Source organism: Diachasmimorpha longicaudata, chromosome 5 (assembly GCF_034640455.1).
Source record: "Diachasmimorpha longicaudata isolate KC_UGA_2023 chromosome 5, iyDiaLong2, whole genome shotgun sequence".
NCBI classification, from domain to species: domain Eukaryota; kingdom Metazoa; phylum Arthropoda; class Insecta; order Hymenoptera; family Braconidae; genus Diachasmimorpha; species Diachasmimorpha longicaudata.
In genome coordinates, this window is record NC_087229.1 from 3,297,746 (window position 1) to 3,317,950 (window position 20,205).

At 36.3% G+C, this 20,205-nt stretch overlaps 1 protein-coding gene across 3 annotated transcripts; it reads right to left on the reverse strand.

Moving 5' to 3' along the window:
• Nucleotides 1-305: 305 nt before the first annotated feature.
• Nucleotides 306-17,638, reverse strand: LOC135162674 (uncharacterized). Of its 3 annotated transcripts, XM_064121407.1 has the most exons (4): nucleotides 11,612-11,819; nucleotides 11,415-11,521; nucleotides 3,145-3,466; nucleotides 306-2,915 (listed from the first exon to the last, which is right to left on the reverse strand). In XM_064121407.1, the coding sequence occupies exons 3-4, from the start codon at nucleotides 3,456-3,458 to the stop codon at nucleotides 2,411-2,413; spliced, it is 819 nt and encodes a 272-aa protein (XP_063977477.1). In that variant the 5' UTR covers nucleotides 3,459-3,466; nucleotides 11,415-11,521; nucleotides 11,612-11,819; the 3' UTR covers nucleotides 306-2,410. The 3 variants fall into 3 exon arrangements, with proteins under 3 accessions (XP_063977477.1, XP_063977474.1, XP_063977476.1); XM_064121404.1 differs by lacking the exons at nucleotides 11,415-11,521; nucleotides 11,612-11,819 and adding an exon at nucleotides 17,301-17,638; XM_064121406.1 differs by having other exon boundaries at nucleotides 11,415-11,819.
• Nucleotides 17,639-20,205: the final 2,567 nt, after the last annotated feature.

The following is a 20,205-nucleotide window of genomic DNA, read 5'->3' on the forward strand; positions in this document are numbered from 1 at the left end:
GAGAAAATTCATCAGAAGTTTTAAAAATTATATCGAAAATAAAATGCAAATAATATTTCAAGTGAAGGCTTTCAATCCCGTAAAAACTTTGGAAACATATTTCGACATTTTTCATCAGGAAAAATAATTACCACAATGTTTTGCACATACATCAGCTTATTTTCAAGCACTAGTCCTCTAGTCGGCAGTTTATTTAGAAATGTTTCCATTGGGAAATAAAAAGCCATTAATGTTAAGATAAATATACAACTATAATTAGTCTTATAATTTTATCAGGAAAGGTATTCAGAGGAAAAAAACGGGCGTTACATTTTTTTGTGCAATTTATTTGCATTTATAGTTCTCGAATAATTGGTAACTGATTTGGATATCTAGTCTAAAATACTAAAATACTAACGACACTTTATACATAGCCAACTCCTTGTGTATTTCATTTTTCATATGTACAAAAGTTTCATTTGGATAATTCTCTCCTCTGTGCGCCCAAATATTTCTCCCACAACTTCCCTATCCGTTGTTCCACTTCTGTGGTCAATATTCTTTAATTCTAAATTTAAATTTTCTTCCAAATACATCATTATTATAAAATTTATTTACGTATTCCATTTACCTACCCAGTGAGTACAATTAACTAATCAATTAATTTTAAAAAATCAGGGAGAAGGATTCAAGAAAACAATTCTAAAAGAGGACACGAGATAATAAAAAAAAATTGAGTACGTGAGTATGTATTTAAACACATATCTCTACTACTTACATAATCGTGTTTATATTCATTGATTTAATATTTATGTGTTGAGTGTTTGCTATTGAAAATTAATGGAACGTTTTCTTCTGTTTCAAAATGGTGGTATTCGGAAATTATCAACTATTATTTTGATTATTTTTCCCATCCAAATCTTAGCCAATAGGATTGCACCATTCGACGTTATTTTGTATAGTCAACACGGTATTTCAGCGGATATTCTTGAAAATTACACGGGAAATTTTGCATGTTGATATATATAAAAAAAAACAAATGTTGAAGTAACCCTCAATTGTATCTGACAGATTAAATGGCAATTCGTTGAAAATTATGTCTCATGGTGCAATTCTATCGGCCAAGATTTGGATGCAAAAAATAATCCCCCGAATACCACTCGAACTTCGAAATTATCTGATATTTCCCTCAAGGTTCCCTGCAAACAAATAAGCTCGTCAAGTTTTCCAGAAAAATCACTCGCGCTTCGCGCTCGTGATTTTTAAACTGGAAAACTTGACACGTTCATTTGTTTGCAACGAACCTATCGGGAAATATCCGATAATTTCGGAGCTCTTGTGGTATTATATGCGATAATTAAGTATTTTGCCCTCCAATGTCAGATTGTTTTTTCAATAAACCGTTTTAGCCACCACAAAAAATGTCTATTTTTTCGGAAGGTCAATAATTAGAAAAACAATACCGACCATTTCACTGCAAATTCAAATTAACAGAATAATCACGACTCAACGAAATATAAATTACAGGAAAAAAGAAATTAACTAAAGTTCTGTTTTCATAAATCTCCAATCAAGTAACTTGAGATTCCTTGGAATTTCATTTTATAACAATAATAATTATGGGATTAAAAAAACATTATTTACAAGTGTACGATTTTGTAATGAGTCTTCTGTTGCAATACGAGAGTACCAATCTGTTTCCTTCTGTTCTCTTCTGCCACTTAAGTTGTTCAGTTTCTTTCGAATTATCGAGTAACTTAATCACTCACGAATAAAAACTCAATGCCATTCGCAAATTGTCGAATACTCGCAAAAGAAACCTAATTCATAAAGTGGAGAAATAATTCAGTCGTTTAGTGGTAAAACATAAGATGTCGAATTCAATATGACTGTTAATGATGCAATTATTACTGTGTTAAACTACGAAATGTAAGATTTTTTCCTCACACTTGAAAAAAATGTTCTCCAGCGGTTGTATTCGTTTTTTTTTTCTCTAAAATCACGTACACACATACATACTACAAACCAACTTATGATAAAGTTTTACCACTTTAATCTTGGATTAATGAATTTTCATCAGCTGTTTCACCAGCCCCTGAGGTCCAAAGCAATAATCTAACATGAAAAGTTATAAAACAATCCCACTTGATTAATTTAATATCTCCAAACGTTTCAATTTCTTAATTCAATCAATCAATTAATTAATTTTAGTATTAATTCGATTAAGGCAGTCTATCCTCCACTTGAACGATACATTTCATCCTACAAACGTGATAACATTCTCATGAATGATGTTCCCCCACTCCTCCAGTTGCCCTTGGTGCAGTCTTTCAATCATTCTCCAAAGGATTTCCTAATGATCGGCATTCAAGATCATTGAACACGTGTAATTATCCATTTAGACGATACACTATTGGTTTTATAATTTTCTCTAGGTCTCAAGTCCTGGTACAAGACTGTGGAAAGTTTGAATATCGTGGAAGGCTCTGCCACAGCTCTGATTGTTGTTCCTCTCGAATTTAGTCAAGTCAAAGTGCTCATCGAGTGATTGCAATTCCACAAGTCTCTCCTCTAAACTTTTCGCTGAGTCTGTGAATCTTGAAAAATCACAAATTCGTTCTTCACACTCAATTTCCGTCGAGTCCATCATTATTGTTGGTGGTTGGTCGCAGGGAAGTGATGACATATCATCGGTGATAAATAAACTATTGTTATTCATATTGTTAGTCATTCGTGGGCTCTCGTGGCGGTTGTGATAGTTGTCCAGAGTATTACTTGAATTTTCTTGATGCTGGGGATCTTCTGGGTGAGCAAGGAGACGTGGGGTGGGCGGAAGGATATAGAAATCACTGAAAACATCGTCCTGAAGGTCCAGTTCGTCGTGCCTCTGACGCTTGGAGGTAACGAGTTCACTTCCTCGGAGTTCCTCACCAAATCTGGTGAAAAGAATGAGAGAACTGATTAGTAACTTTAGGAATTCGAGTATAGTTATAAAAAAGGTGGCTAACAGAAACATTTAGAGTAGTTACGAAATTGTTATTAAAAAAGAGAATGAAAATAAAATACATACGGGAAAAAACCCAACTCATAAATATCACTCGCTGAACTAATTGAACTATGGAGCATTTGATCTTGCCTTAAGCTCATTTCAGCAGTTACACTCACCGTTTTTTGGATATATTTTCAGACTCCATCATCATGTTCCCACTAGCTTTATTCTCTTTTGAGGAATCATCTAAGTATCCCACCATTGGCAGGCCATAATTCCTCGTCTTTTCGTCTCTGTTCTCACGTTGAAGTCGTCTGACTGCGTTGTTTATTAGGACGGAGCGGCAAAGACTGGCCTCTGGGTCTTCGATTCTCCTGAGTTTTCCAGCGGAAATTTTTAAAAGACGTCTTCGCTCCTCTCTGGCACGGTATTTCGCGGAAATCATCGTTGGACGGCTTCTACGGATCACCAGATCTTCCTCCAATCGCATCTTGACGTCTGCAATGAATAACAAAAACGGCAATTAATTTTCAGACCTTTGGAATAATTTTGTTCAATTGAAAACATCTATTAGGATATTTTAATTTTATAACTTGCGAAAAAAAAATCCCAAAATCTGTTTCAGAAAAATTATTTGGAAGTTATTTCTTTGGACAATATTCGTAAGTTGTTCTGAGTCCATTTTCATTTAGTGATATCTATTTTTAGTGAAGAATTCGCATCTGAATGTCGAAAATGTGTAATTTTGGAGATTTTTTAGAAAGAAAATAAGAAACGTAAAAAGACATTACTGGCTGTAAACGTTTATATTTATAGGAGATGGTAGAAAGAAATAACGTGAAGGGTGCAGTGGCCTCGTTCAAGTATTTGGATGAAGATGAGGATGAAAGAATGAGTGGGGATAAGAGGACGCGTGAACGCCTCTTTACTCCCTCGAGTCACTTTGCTGCACGTTGTTTCTCAACGGTAAGATGTATCCGGCCTGTGCAGGTTGCCGGATGTACTGAGAAAAGAATGAGGAGATGGTGCGGGGGGAGCAGACGGAGTGATGAACGGGGGATGAGAGTTTCCTGTGCGCGTGCCACGAGTGGATGACAAAATTTCAAAAAAAATTCAGTAATACTTCGATTATCTTTCAAACACCAAGGAATCTCAGGTACCCCGCTTTGTTCAATACAAACGTATTAAATAATATGATAAATCTATAGATCCATAAATAGTCTGCGTCGTTGGAATCACTTTTCCAGATTATTATTATTTTTTAAAAACCCTTTCTGACCACATCACGATCATAATTGAATTTAAATGACATATTACAAGTTATATATTTGAAATACTATTGCATGTATCAAATTGTTTAAAAGTTAATTGCCGAATAATGTATCAATTGATAGCATTCTTCGTGGCGTTATATTTCTTGAATTTTTCTAAATGTATGAAGCAATGGTTGTACCGCATTTAAATAAAAAGTAGTGAGTTGTGAAGGCGCTCGACTCTATTTTACGGTTGATGTGAGAGGCCGGAAAACTTTCTCCGTGTACACTGTCAGAAAAACGGTGAAAGAAAAGAGAAAGAGTGGATGAAACTAAGAGATTCAAAATTTTCACAATGTAATTTTTCCTAAATAAATATTCAGAAGAGTTTAATTTGCCGCATAGTTTTCAGATGTTATGAATATTAATAAATTGATCAGGAATTGGTCAGCTACAGAATACCATTGCATATAAAAAAGAATGAGAATGACAGAAACACACGTTAAATATTGCAATACCGATGCAATTTATTTGTATGAAACTCTAAAAAATACAATACTTCCAAGAGATAAAGACGGGTATTCGGGTGCGTAAAGAATTACCAGTAATTTTGAGCAAGAAATTTGTTCACAGTTTTCGGGGAAACGATGACCTTTTATTGTCCCTTAATCCGGGCTTAGCCAGAGTTTAACTCAAGGTTCAACTTAGGTTGGGAGCCATGAATCGATATGAATAATCGCCCATCATAATAGACTTTAACCTGAGGCTAATGGGGGGGAGGATTTTTATACTTTTAAACTAATGAAGAATTTAGATTGAATACATTAATTATTCTTAATCAGATTATATAAAATATATATAGATTAGGTCTTCAAATTGCCCACGTTTCACTTATTGTAAGTATAATGGTTATCTAAATTTTAACAGACAGTCTATTTTTCAACAATTTCACCATAAGATTTCCTATCGTCATAGAACCCCCATGTTCATGTATTGTCTGGTTGATCATAGGACAAAGAATATGACTGTCAGGCCATCCGATTATTTGTGAAATTGTTCCGAGCAAGGACAATAGGTATGCACAAGGCCATACACTTGGCGAGAGTTACTTCCAATGTTTAATCTTTTGTCGTATGCGATATTATTTTTGATGCGTCATCAGATCATCGTTGCTCGACTTCAACGGAATACAATTTCCTTTCTCTTCATATTATTTGAATAATTACACGACCATAGATCCAGTACACAATTCAATGGTTATGATTTCACAAAATTGTTCAAGTCACACAACAATTATGAGTATTTAACTATGAATTTATTCCTGGCAAACTCGAGATCAAATATTTCATAAATTATTTATTTCCACAGAAAATAAATGGAATCAACAATGTTCTACAGGTCTGCAAATATTATCTTTAAAAAATATTTTTTTACTGCGTTTCTCGATCACATCATCAATATAATTTTCTAATTATTATAGCGTGCTTGTGATGTATTAACTCATTGGTATATTTCAGGATTTTTAGTCGTATTAAATCCTAGAGTGGTGTACTCCAAGGAAGGCTAAGCATGTTGAGAAAGATACGGTTTGGAGACTCAATTTCATATGGGACATAATACCGTTCTGGAGTGTCCGTTATTATTTCTTCCGTTCCTGCAATACATATAGTTCTGCTGTTTATTCTGTTTATTCTTACATCGTCAGCAAATATTTTCCCTTGTTATTAGACGATTGAAACAGTAAAGATTATTTCATAATTACTTCACAACTGACTTTTCATACGCGAAGAAATTAAAGAAATACATTACAAGTACAGTCTAAATTAATGGATAGAATGATTGCACCGAGGAAGTTGAAAAAACTGAGCACCAGGTAAGTTTCCTATTCAATACAATTAAGCTTTATTAGTTGTGAAAAATAATCAATTAGTCTTCTTCGAGGAAAAAGAGAAATCCGCAGTCATATAATTTTTTTGTTTACTCTCATTTCTTCAACTGTAAAAACAGTTGTGAAAATTGTACATTATTGTTTAATGGAAAAAAAAGTTCTTCCATTGCTGTAGTTACTTGATTTTTCCTCAGAGAGACTAGAAGAATAATTTTTAAATAATTTTTTAAATAAGTAACTTATTAGTTTGAAAGAATCATTTATAAAACGTTCCTTTTTCATGAACTGTGCTTTAAAAAATCAGTCGACGCTCGTTAGAAAGTGTTTTTTGTTTCGTACGATTACGTCACTCGGTTTCGTCTGGTGCTATAAACCTCCCACGCGCCAAAACAATTTTTTACGCACGCGTAGTAAAATATACTAGTTTTTTAAATACATCATCGAAAAAATTAAACAAAGCCATCTTGATCAATAAATATAGAAAAAACTCGAATGATTTTAGAATGGCATTGAAAATTGAGAGGTAACTATGTCAAAATATGAAATGATCTACAATTGATATTAAAAAATATTTTTAAATATAGATAACCTTCTTATAACAATATTACGCCCTCGAAATTACCCTAATTGGTTCATCTTTCAATGAAAGAAGAGCAAGTAAAATTTTATATTTTTTCCGACAAAAAGGAAAAGTTTTATTCTTTTCACAAGGAATTCGTTTCTTGTTTCACTGTAGTGAACATATTTGAGGGACTTAGTATTATACTACAGTGGCACGTGGCAATGATGTGTTCTGTGGAGTAGTTAAATAGGCCGCGACAATCCAGCCCAACTTTCTCCCAAAGAATTGCAATCACTCAAGATTTTTAAGTGGAGTGATGCAAGGAAATCATTATAAAACCAAAGTATTTAGAAAGAAAGAATCCAAGGGAATTATAGAGAACGTTGAAGTTTTCATTTTGAGCGCATCTACGCCATACATTCAAAAAACCAAGATAAATATAAACAATACGTGTCTAGAATTCAAGGATAAGCGTTTGAACTCATTTCAAGAACGAAAAATCGTACATTCGAGCTTTTAGGATTGATTATCAGAGGCTTATCATTTAGCGAGTATCAAATTATCACGTGATAAGATAAAGCCAGTGATAAGCTGTGAGAGAATAAGTTGAATTACCTCTTGAAAAAGAGAAATAGTTAATATAAATATTGATTTTCAATTATTCCGGTCTCATTCTGGTTATTTTTGGAGTCATCAACAGCCTAACGTAAGAAAATGATACAATTTTCTTAGACTATGAAAAAACATTTTTTTAAATTTCGATTCTTCCAAAATTACTATAAATCCATGATTTTTTTTTTTGTAAATTTTTATAAACGCGAAGAGTTACTTTCAAATTTGCTAGAAATTTCCAACTTGAACAATGAATTTTTTACTAGAATTATTTTGCACAAAATTCAATTTTTATGTCGAAAAAATCACAATAAAATCCTGTAGTCAAAAAATATCGGAAATAAAACTATTGTTTGACCTCGAATACGTCGGCTTAATTGCCTGACGTCCGAGTAAGAAAAATAAACGACGAAATAAATTTTTCCCTACATTTTCATATATCACCTTGACTGACTTGACTAGAATCAATCAGAAGTAGATTATTTTAATTCCAACGCTCGATTTCGCCAGTACTCCACTTCAATTCTCAGCACATGTGAATTAAAAATGTCATTTATACGAATACCACACCAACAGATGTTTCATCTGACGTAGTATTTTCCGCGGAAAAACCAGAAGTGAAACTTCCGAGTTTTCACGATATCCCAGATACCCAGCAGAAAAACTATTAATCCTCCGACAAGTCATTTTTCCCAATAATTTCGATTTCCCCACAACTTCCATGAACGAAGCAATGAATATAACATGCAACCTTGAAATTTCAACACGCGAAGAATTGAACAGTTAGTAACAATAGGAAAATTGATTGAAGGAAGTATGAAAAAAAAAATTTGACCGTCGTAAGAACCAACAAAAAAAAAATGCATTAAATCTCTAAATGTTAAAATTTCTCAACCTTAAACGAATTGAATACGCAACAGTCCCGCAGGTGAGGGGTTTAGAAGGGGGCAACTGAGATAATCCACGACGCAACATTATGCAAAGGGCCTTAAACTCCCCCGATTTCCCCATACTATAATAACAATCTAAGACAGTTGCTCTCCACAATCTTCCCCCCCCCTCTCCTCTCAAACCCCTCATCCCTCCCCACCCCTCCCCCCTTCCATTTATAGTATTACATTCTCCGTCCATTTTTTTCATTCCCCTGTTCTTCCTCACCGCGGTACATTCACCCGAATAACCCGAATATTTCAACTTCTCACGGTCCGTTAATTCCTGCGCACGCGTCACATGTAGCATTACCCGAAATAATACCCCCCCTCTCCCCCCCCCCCTACCCAGCACATCCCACGCACATCTCATTACATCGATTAATTCATTAACGATAGTAAGATTTTTTTGGTAAACAGGAATTGATATGCCTCCTCATTGCTTATATCGTTTTTCTGGAAAATATAAATGCGCAGCGATTTTAACGAGGTCATGGGAATATCGGAGAAAGAAAACCACTGGAGTTGGTACGGTCGATTCTGATTCGCTCTCTGCTGTTGTGCCCCTCTTCTCTCTCCCCGTTAAGTTGGCCATGGTATGGTTGGAGGGGTTGTGAGTGAGTGAGTGAGCAAGTGAGTGTATGTGTGTGTGAGAGAAAGAGAGAGAGGAGTAAGTTGAATATGCCTTTGTCTGCCGCCACCTGTCCACGCCATGCTGCTTCTCTGCACACCATCGAATGCATTAATTTTGTAATACTAGCTTCAGGTTTATGTTTATTTTCATACATCTGTGAAGCATCAGCTCTCATCATCGTTGATATTGATTAGAATCGATTGCTCATCTGTTACCATTGGTGTTTAAGAAAGCCAGAGGCAATTCGATTTTTCGAAGGCATTTAAACGGAAGAGGTAATTAAATGCCATTGGACATGCCCGGGTGGTCAGTTACATGAAGAAACAAATACTGAAATAACTTCCAAGCTGTTATCACTTTGGTATTATACGTTCGAACGATGTCATTCTGTTTTCCAAGCATATTCAAATCACTAACAAGACACGAGCTGAAGAATCGAGTAGAATAGTGTATAGGCCCGGTGGTATGCTAGTGTTAGAGTTGATTTTGTATCTATATCTATGGGTCTGCGTCACGCGTGCGCGTATGACGTGATTCATCAAGTTGTACTCCAAAATAATATAAAAACAATAACCAAGGGCGCGGAGTTATTCGTACTATGACTTCTTGTTGTTTATATTTGGAGTATTTAAAAATTTTCGATTATATTTTTTTCAAACGAAAATGAAGTTGTATAACTGATTTTTAATTATTGTCATTAACGATTACGTTGCGAATGACGTACTGCAAGCGAATAGACATGACCAATAGAGCTGTTCATGTTAAAAAAAAAATTCTACTCATTTTTAAAATAATTACGTAATAAGCCGAAATTTGAAACTCTAATGTACTGCTGGTATTTGACAGATAAAAACATCTGGAAGAATTCCAGAATTTGTCAGAAGAAATCTAGCGCCACTGGTATATTATATGTCCCACTTTCTTTACTTTCACACTATAGCAATGTCGCAGTTAAGTTTCTCATTTGAGGTTTACTGCACTATTCATCCAATCGTTGTAAATTCTTTCCTCACTCGTTGGTAAATGTTGTTTCAAGTAGAACAGATAAACGGTTTTTAACCGAATGCAAGTATTGTAATTTTACAAAATTATTTCAGCAATAAGATGAATGTTATGTAATAAAATAATAAGATAAAATGTAACTTTCATCACAGGTGTGGTGATATTCCAAAAATGTTCATGAGATTCTTTTCCCTACGAATCCATCTCCTCTCACATCACTATGACGACCAGGGTATCCCCCTTCCTTAATCCCCCGCCATCAATATACGCAATAAAATATCCATTCTTGATTCAAGAGAATTAATACATCTGCATAATTATCCACGTACGTAACACATTACGTTCGTAATTCATCCATTGAGATTCGTTGTACCTAAGGGGAGCGCCTGAAAATGACTTCAAACGATGCAACGAGAGAGTAAAAAAAATGTGGAGGGGAGAAGGAATATTATGTCGACTCAACTGTAGTTGCTCAACTTGCCCGTCAAGATACAAGTTATGTGACGCGACTCGACGCCATGAAAATATATATCTATATACATGTATATATATATATTCTTTTGTCTCCTTTTTCCTAGTTCGGAATTGACTTTCACTCAACATCAAACGCCTATTTTTCCTCATCCTCTTGTTCCTCTTCAATAATCATCAATTTTCTTTTATCCATAAAAGGAAGCAACAAAAGGAGGAAGTAAACAGGGAATGTGAGGAGGAAGGCCATTCGATAGATTCAACTCCACTAAATTCTAAATTAAAGCTCGTTTTCATTGCTCTACCATTTTACAAATGAGTGACCATTTTGTTGTACCAATCAAAGAGTTCGTGAACTTTTCTCGAGATATTTACTTCAAGTTAGATATACTAAATCATTCTTTCTTCTTTAATGTCAAACGAATTTTTGGGTTTCATTAATTCGATCGATTGTCTACTGTTTTTCCCAATAATTTCCCTCCTCAATGAATCATTAAAATTCTATTAATTCCGGTAAATACTCGTAATATTCACCTCCTTCTCAGAGCTATCGTTTTTCCCGTTTTCATCATGATATTGAGATCAACCTATAGATATATGTCCCCCACTGAGTATCGGCTGAAGCGCGCTACCTCTTCTTTGTTCTTCTTTAACCCCGCACGACAGCCTCTCCTCCCCGGCACTCCTCGGCCACCGCGTCTCGTGTCCGCGCGAGTTATCGCGAAGGAGGAACAGCGACGGGGGAGGAGAGGGGAAGGGGGAGGGGGGGGTTCGGGATAACGGAACGTCTGTATATAACAACAGTAGGTAATCGTCAGAAGAGTGTAGTGCAACAACGTCAATGGCGTCGAATTTTCTCAGTCTACAAATCCCCATATTCCCCTCCAACTCGACCTACCCCGTCACCCCCCTCAACCCACCCTCCCCCTGACGACCGCTTTCACGATGCTCTTTAAATTATGAAAATTGTCCAAACAGGAAAACAAAGCGCATAGCCTCATTTACCGCACGTTCATTCGTCTCTCTCATCTTCCAAAACAATTCGCTGCATCACCAACTATTTATTTATTATTAAGAATTCAATAAAATGCAAACCTTTTGTTGGGCAATCGAAGATATCGTTTGTCGTTGTTCGATCTCTGTTGTCAATGGTGAATGTCAAAGACAATGTCCAATCCCAAAAGTGAACAATTTTTTTTCTTCTTTAATAAGTGAAAATGAAAAAAATAATAATAATAATTGTCTAGTCTGGCACCTCTATCACTGAATAATCACCACTAAGTCACACCTACTTTGCACACTAGCACATAAAGCAGAAGTAGTTCCCTCTCTCTTTCTCACTCTTGCCTCCTTAGCCACCAACAAGCTTCTTCCAACACTGATGTATTTTGATTCCTCTATACGTATGTGCAATAGCGCGAGGAGTCGAAACAGCGGACGTACGTAAACGTTACGGGAGGAGAAAAAAAATACGTCTGTACACCGCCGAAGACCGTGAACGACTGAGTGGTTTGCCTGGCGCTGGCGGTGCTACTACAGTCGCGCACGTAGCGGATGGCTACAACAACCTATAACCAGGGGGAGAGTGAGAGAGATAGACTGGCGACTGCGTTGACTGCCGAATGGCTGATGGCAAGGGCAAAAGGGGGTGCAGGGCAGATGCGGGTTTTCTGAGAGTATAGGCTACAGTGCCTAGTGCAAGGAGGTATGTGTAGTTAAACCACAACACAGGCGAATATCCAATTCTCTCTCCTTCTCGCTCTATCTTCGGAGCCTTGTGGAGAGGTTGAAAAGAGTCCAGACGACGAGTGATTATACCGTCGTTTCTACTGGTTTGTACTGTTTTTTCATCGTTGACATTGTACTTTAATTTTGTCATTCATTTTAGATTGTTGTTTTTTACATTGATGCAGCTCGAGGACGAACCGAGAGACTGTGGCTAGTGGAAAATCATCGCCAAAAGTCGATTTATTTCGAGAGGCGAAATTCCGTTGTATGTTATAGAGCTCAGGCAACAACGTAGGCGGGACAAAGCCGACCCGTAGTGGAGGGCTGTTGGAAATTGTTGGGGGATGAATTTTTTTGGATATCGCCAATTTGATTTTGGTTGGATTTTATGGTGATATTAGCGTGAACAGGAGACACCTGACTTGGGTTTTTTTAATTCTCTTGAGAAACAAGTATGAACAGCAGTTATATGCACGCACACGCCTCTTTGTCGTGGCTCGTGCCTTTCTTTTCCATCCCACCTTCGTATAGCTTGTCGGAGGCCGTTTTCCGTCCGCCTTTATCCTCGTGCTGCCTCCGAGGAGGCAACGGGTTGTAGTTGCAGACCATATCACTAGCGCCACTTAAACCAATACTAATAATGAGAGATTGTTGGTATGCGGTCGCACTTGAACACAGTCAAAACTTTTATGTAAATAGACATTTTCTGGTAAACTTTGAAACATTCAGGATAATTCAGCAGGTTTGTCGTTGTGGATATTCAAACGATTGACAGCTACAAGACAATAGATTTATTGTCAGAAAAGTTTCTTGAATTCGCTTGAAAAATAAATAAACTAAGCAGCCGAGCGTTCTCCAAATTTTTGGGAAAAGAAAATATCAATTAATCGTTCCTTTAAATTATGACTTATTCCTTTGACGCAGAATTGACGATTAGCGAGTTTGAAGTTTAATTTAAACGAATAATGTTCATTACAGGGGTTTATTTTATATTTCAATACATAGAAAAAAATCAAAGTGGTAGTACGATTTCTGATAACGGACCTTTAATATTTCGAGGACGTGAAAGTTTGATACGAAACTCCGCGGTGGTCTGGGGTGGTAAGAGGCGTTGGAGAAGGGGATGAGGATTTTGAAGATGACTGTTTGGAGAAAAATGTTGAGAACTTGTTGAGTTTCAGTTATGTGTTGGTGAGTGTCTCTCGGTTCGACGCATTTGTGCCGCTCTTGGTTTTACCTCCGCACACCTGTATGACGTCACTGAAGGAAACAGCTGGTGCGTTATACCTGTAGTTTTTGGTGAGGTAGGGGAATTGCTCAGTGTACTTACGAGTTAGGTTTAATAGTGCCAGGCATTGTCGCCTGTGACGTACAGTCTTTGTAAAATGAATATGTCCGTTAAGGAAATGAGAGAAAAACTTTTCTCAATTCAGTGATTTGTTTCAATGAACAACCGCAATATTTATTTCTGAAAATCTAGCGTTAATTCTGTTGAACAAAAAATAGTGAAAGATGAATTGTTGATTATTCATCAAACGCAGAAATAGAAATACTATTTTGGTATTTTATGTATGTTAATATTGATAAATAAAGGATAAAATTTTGTCAATTTATCATGTGTCAAATGTTTTTTTCTTCTTCTTCAAAAGAAAATGAATGTATGCATGTTCTCTCATCAATTCTCCCTATGAATCGACCCTAAAGAATTTTTCAGTCATAGCTACTCTGAGCATTGGAGAACGATACATATTTCACATCAAGGAGTGAGGGAAAAAAAGTGGAGGATAAAAATAATGGAGAACCGAGGGACAAAAGCGGGGACGACGAAAAGGTAGACTTTGGCTGGGCTGAAGCAGCTGTTGGTTCGATGGCTTCGTGAACGGCCAAATTAAAATCTACTAACATTCATATCTAATCCATTATCAGGTTGAATACACCCATGTTTCACACATCCCCTCCTCCATTTTAGCAAATAAAAAACGACTGGAGTATTATTTTTCCACTAAGTTGCTAAGTGAAAAATTACAACACGTATTGTCTATTTCTTCCATTTCTGTTCTCTCAGGAGAAAGAAAGGTCGATGATATCAGCCTGTACAACTTGCTCCTCGATCCTTCTATTGTCTCCTCTGTCTCCTGTCCTTCCTACAGATCCTGTTTTTCAAGAGATCCGCGTCCTTGTTAGTGCGTGGCATGCGTCGAGTCTCACTCTTTGCAAATACCTGCATCGGAACTTTTGCCTCCAATACAGAAGCGAAAAAAAAATTGCGAAAAATTACAATGCAATAGTTATTTACTGGGTTAAACAAATCATTCATCATTTGTAAACACGTTCATCTCCGTACGTAATGCTCACAGTTGTGGGCATTATCTCAGTGGAGTTAGAAATAAAACACTTGACAATATTTTTTAGCGCTTCCGCGAGGAAAAAATATGAAAATTTTTTTTGTAACGTTTTCAATGGAAATCCCCCATTTTCATTGGCACCAATAAATTCCAGTTACTCTGCAGATTGAACGGCTATCAGATACATCTCTGCTTTGAATATCTCCTCAATGATCAATACCAAATGAAAAACATCAATCGATTCCCCTTACTCTTCACTCCCTCCTTCCGGCCATACATTCTACACAGGAATAGACTTAAAACTCTCGATTCTTTTGTTTCTACGCATGTTCTTTTCTAGCAAGAGGATACTCGAGTGCGCCGTCGCCTTTCTATTAAATCTCCCCTCCCTTTATATTGTACGAGGCAACGGCGAATGACACCCAAACGACCCTACTTTCCGCTAAATGACCTAGAAACCTACATTTGTCGGTATTAAAAGCGAAATCAACGGGTTACTTCACCTCACGCTCCCAATTTTCCAGAACAACTATATCATCTGCATATGTTAATGATTCATCATCGATTCAATACTTCAGCTAAATAAATTGATCAATTCCTCGATTACTCCGACCACAATCGCAAAATCGAGAATCCAACGATTTTATAATGTCAGTGGGAATCTGAGTAGTAGTCGGTATTTATTCGGTCAACAGATAAAACGAGATAAGACGTTGATATCGGTTTTTAGTGCTTCAACATCATGAAACGCGCTTCATAAAGTATTTCGCTGAATTAAAAATTACTTAATGTTCAATTTGAAGAAAAAAAAAAACAACACGAAAATTGAGTGAATTGATTAACGAAATTTCCAACGAAAAATAAAAGGGGAAAAAGTGAAAAGCGATTAAGCCAGATGTGTTTTAGAAAGTAGGAGGGGAGGAGAGAGAGAAAGAGCTTGGGAGAAGGGGGAAGAGAATTGGTGATAGCGCACCGAGGATATACGAGTGTGCACGAGGTCGGAATCGATGTTGAAAGGCCAGGAGAATGGCTCGTGCTATGCTCGGGTTGGGGTAAACTCTGACGCTAGGCGGCCCCACCAACTTGATCATAAATTATGTATATCATCTTTTTAGTTTAAAATATAAATACAAAGTACAAATACACATGAAACACAAGAAATGGAAATATCAGACTCTGTTCCCGATTATATTTTTTAATTTTATTATTGATTGATTGTCTGTCTCATTCGATAACAACAATATGGTTGGTCCGATGGAGCTCTTGGAGTTGTTTTTTACGCGAATAAAAAACATTGGCAGTTAAAACCCAAGTTATTAAATTTTTTTTCACACTTGTAATCTCTGAATGCAGTGGAGTAGTTTGAAAACGTTCTAACACGTGGACAGAGTGATGTAAATGACCTTGAGTGTAGTCCTTTCAATACAGTTCCGGTTATTTTAATTATTTCAATTATTGAGTATGAAAATGGAGTCTGAGAAAATTATATTCTTTAAATATTTATTCTTACCGCGAAGATGACAAAGTTTTAATGTGAATTGGGGCCTCTCTCAGTTGTACCGTTAATATTATCTTATTGAAATAATAATAATAATAATGAGGCAAGCGTCGTAACCTCTGTTACGTCAGGGTCTGACTACCGAGGATGAGGCCTTCAAAGCAACGATGGACGACAGGAGGCCCAATCGTCATACTGAGCATTGTACTGTGCCCATATTAAATTACGAAAATGACAGTTCTATTGCCGGCAAACAACAATGAAGTTCCTTTAGAAAGATCTCTTTTCGGATAAATTTTTATCGATGAGGAATTTCACGGTGACTTCCTTTCGGGATTTAGTAGATGTATTTTTTAAATTTAAAAGGTCGTAGTAGATTTTTCAATATTCCTTAGAAAATTTCGAGAACCCATTTTTCTGAAATTATTAATTGTCGTGATGAAGAAAAAAAATCAATTCGAACGCGGTTTTGATAATGACTTTCGGATTTTGGTTCTCTAGTACCAGTACCTTTTCGTTGTCTCTGTTCGGTCATTGCCTAATTTATGTTTAACATACCATTCTTTAGAAAACCCGAGTTTTCTCTTATTCATAGACAGTAGTAGTTGACTTTGGAGAGACGGACAGAGATAAAAATTCCGTGACAATATTCCAGTCGTTTGAACATGATAAAGGTCACATAATTGTAGACAAAAAATTGAATCATATGGTGTGATAAGTGGAGAAAACTATTCAATTCTTATTCCTAAACAAGCTCTCTTCCCATGTTTTGTTATCAGTTCAGTGGCGACACGAATATGTTAGGCGAGGCAAAAATTGGTATTGTAAACTCACAGATAAGTGATTAGAGTATATCTTCATTATTACTAACAATTCTCCCTGTCAATAAATAAATTGGCGAAGAAAATTAATCGGAATGTATTATTATTTGAAAATAACATACTTTAAGAATGGATCAATGGATTTTGTAAAATTTGTTGAGAAATATTTGTTCCCGTCCAGAAGTTTTGTATAAAAATGCAAAATTCATTTGTATTGAGATAGTTCAGCTCTTTTTATATTATCTTTGTCTCCAGAGTGTCTTGATTTCACCAGTTTTCACTTTCCACTTCGCATCGACATTGAGAGAGTCAGCAACAGTGACAATTGTGGGGAAGGTCATTCCCTTCATGTTCACCAAAACCTGGATATTTTGAACTGCCATCCAGTTTATTAAATAATTATTTTTAGTGCTCTTCCCAGGAATTTTCACCGGATTTGATCCCTTAAAACGAGTGAATATCGATTTTGTTCACTTCATTTGAAATGAAAAAAAAATTAAATGTTGAGCCGAGGGATATCCGACTTGGGGAAGATATAGAAATTGAGAATGGGGCGAACGTATAAAGATTGCGAAGGTCGTGCGCTCACCCTCAAGCAGGTGCCAGTTCTCGTCAAGCGAGGCCAGTGCCTGCGCCTGATTGGCCTGTTGTTCAAAGTCGAGCATCCCCGAAGTTCAAATTTTTTTTCTACCACATAAATCCTTCTTGATCACTTGTCACACAGTAATTAAACGCCACTAAAACAAAAAAATATTTAAAAAATAAATAGATTTTTTTCACTGATGAGGATTAACACTTGCTTCACTCAACCAAGTTGTTATATTTCCACACACTAAAATTAATATAATCTATTCATAAATCAAAATTGATAACGACAGTGGCCAATATTCATATTTTTCCGATATGAATATGCAATAATGAGATGAGATTACAGTCAATACAATCCGTTGTGGCGGCAGTCTCGACAATACCGTTACAGCTAACGAGTCTGATACCCCTCCTCCTCTACGTCCCTCCTCTTTCCTCTACAGGTTTTACCCCCACTTTATACCAGCTGATGGGCGCACCTGTATACATTCAAACGTGACGCGAAAAGCAAAAATGAATGCATGTTTCTGTAGCGACTAGAAGTTGTGAGGAGCTGAGCAAGTTACAAGTCTGAAAATCTTGTCATTACTACACAAATATATGAGAAAACCAGTCAGTTTAAAGGAGGGGAAAAAAGAATCGATTGAAAACCGAGTCTTTTCGTGAAGACTTTATATTTGGCTCTGAAAGTTTCATCATGATTATCAAAAAACACGATTATCAATGACTACCTTGAACGCAAAAAGTGCAAGTTCATTCGATCTATTGACTCAATGCCTTCCTGTCAAGGTGTGATCGGCCTATACTATTTATTCTAATTACCACTACTCTCCTATCAATATTTGGATTTATATTTTCATTCTTTTAAATGAATTTGTTTGACCTTTTGTTAATCTTCAATGGATCATGTTGCCATGTAATGGGTCAATTGAATATTACTTTTTTCATGGAAATTACAGATGTTCATATGACAGGTTTGAGGCCTTCGTTAGATTTTTCCTGTTACATTTGTGACGCAATGGAAAAATACGTCATGACTTTGCGTCAACGGACAAACGTAGTATTTTACTGCAAATTTCAGGATCCACAACTCTAGAGAAAATCAAAATTCCCAGAATAATTTTACCTCTTCATTATACACATTTTTCTTTTTAATTTTGAACTATATTGAGGAGTATAACGTAGTTACGAAAAGACATCGAAAATAAATCAATGAAACGAATGCTCTTCTCGTTTGTTCAGAATATAATTGGCTGACGGTTGGTTGAACATCTGGCGATGTCGTTTACCTTATCAAACAACCGATTTCTCATAAAATTCTTCACTGATATTAACTCAATTATTCTGAAGCTGTATTGAACTGCTTTTCGACTAAGTTCACGGCTGATCATTTATTTATAGCCAATAAAGTAATGGTATCGATGATAAGGTTGTATGTAATCTGTTTTTTCATAAAAGCATTTTTCGCTTATTGAGGGAAGTCTTTGTTGAAACGACTCATGAATTATTATGACGTATTGTCAAAACAATTCCTTAGCTGAGTGTAAATTAATGGTGATTGATTTTCAATATGAAATAGATTATTTTTCTCCGAAACTTGTGAAAAATATGGGTGCCAATAGAGTAGGAATCTTCATAATGTAATATAATTCAATTATTGTTTCATTGCTACATTAACTGAATAATGGATCCAGTGATAACAATCCGTGGAAAAAATCAGACAGCTAATCAAATTATGAAAAAGTAAAAATGAATGAATAAACTCATGGTCTTTTCTTACTTATAATCAAACAAAACCTACTGCATGATGGATTATCACGTTATTTGTTTAACTTTAAATACTTGAGCACTCCATACCGAGGACGGCGCATTCGATTTTTAAAAATAATTATTATGCATATTTATCGGCGGTAATTTTTTTCGCCGGTTCGTCCCAGAATTTTTACAGACAATTTCTCTCCCCGAAGGAGCCATCATCGGTACATTTACTTAGTGGAAAAATTTCCAACTTAATTAACGCAATGGCTTCTTGCAAAACACGTTTTCCTTGACTATAGAACTCCCTGAATACGACTATCTGACAACGAAAAAAATCGGTCTCCATTGCAAACGACGAAACATCAACCAAGAGCTAGTCAGCATGACAATTTTCATCGAATTGATAAGATAACTCACATGGCTCATGTGCATGACCAAATCATTCGGCGTTGTATGTCGTCATACTTCCTGACGTTTTCTCTACCTCCCCCTCCCCTCCGGCCTATCGTCCTATCCTTCATCACTTCAAACTTATCGTCGGGGCCATAGGAGAGCGGTCTTCGGTGCTATCCCCACCACTGTGGGAGTGGGAAGAATTCCAACGAAAACCTAAGACCATTCTCACATGGTCGCCATGATAACGTCAGCGCTGATTGTAATCGAGTTATACTACCTTGGTAAAGACGCGGATCACGGCGTCTCTGCTTTACTTTTGACGCGTGCCCGTAGTCATCTCAGTCACTCCCTCCACCTACCACGGAATGTCTGTGCTCACCAGGATACAGCGAACCGTTTTCTTCACCTCCCACCACTTATCGACGAACAGATTGTTGCGTACCATACAACTTTCCACATGCCCTCTCAATGTTTCAGGTTCTACTAAAAATATGACATTTTGAGTCCCAGATGGTTCGTTCAGATCAATTTTTCAGCGAATTAAAAGCATTTTCGTTGATAAATTGACGAAAATTTGATTACTGTAATTCTAAGATTCTTTATCATCATAATAATTTTATTCAGTAATGAATATTCCGATGTTCCACCTGTATAATCAATTTTTTTGTGGCTCTTATCATGCATTGGAGAATTGGAATACTAAGAACATTCGACCAAGAGTCCAGTCTATCACATATTTTGAATAAACATGT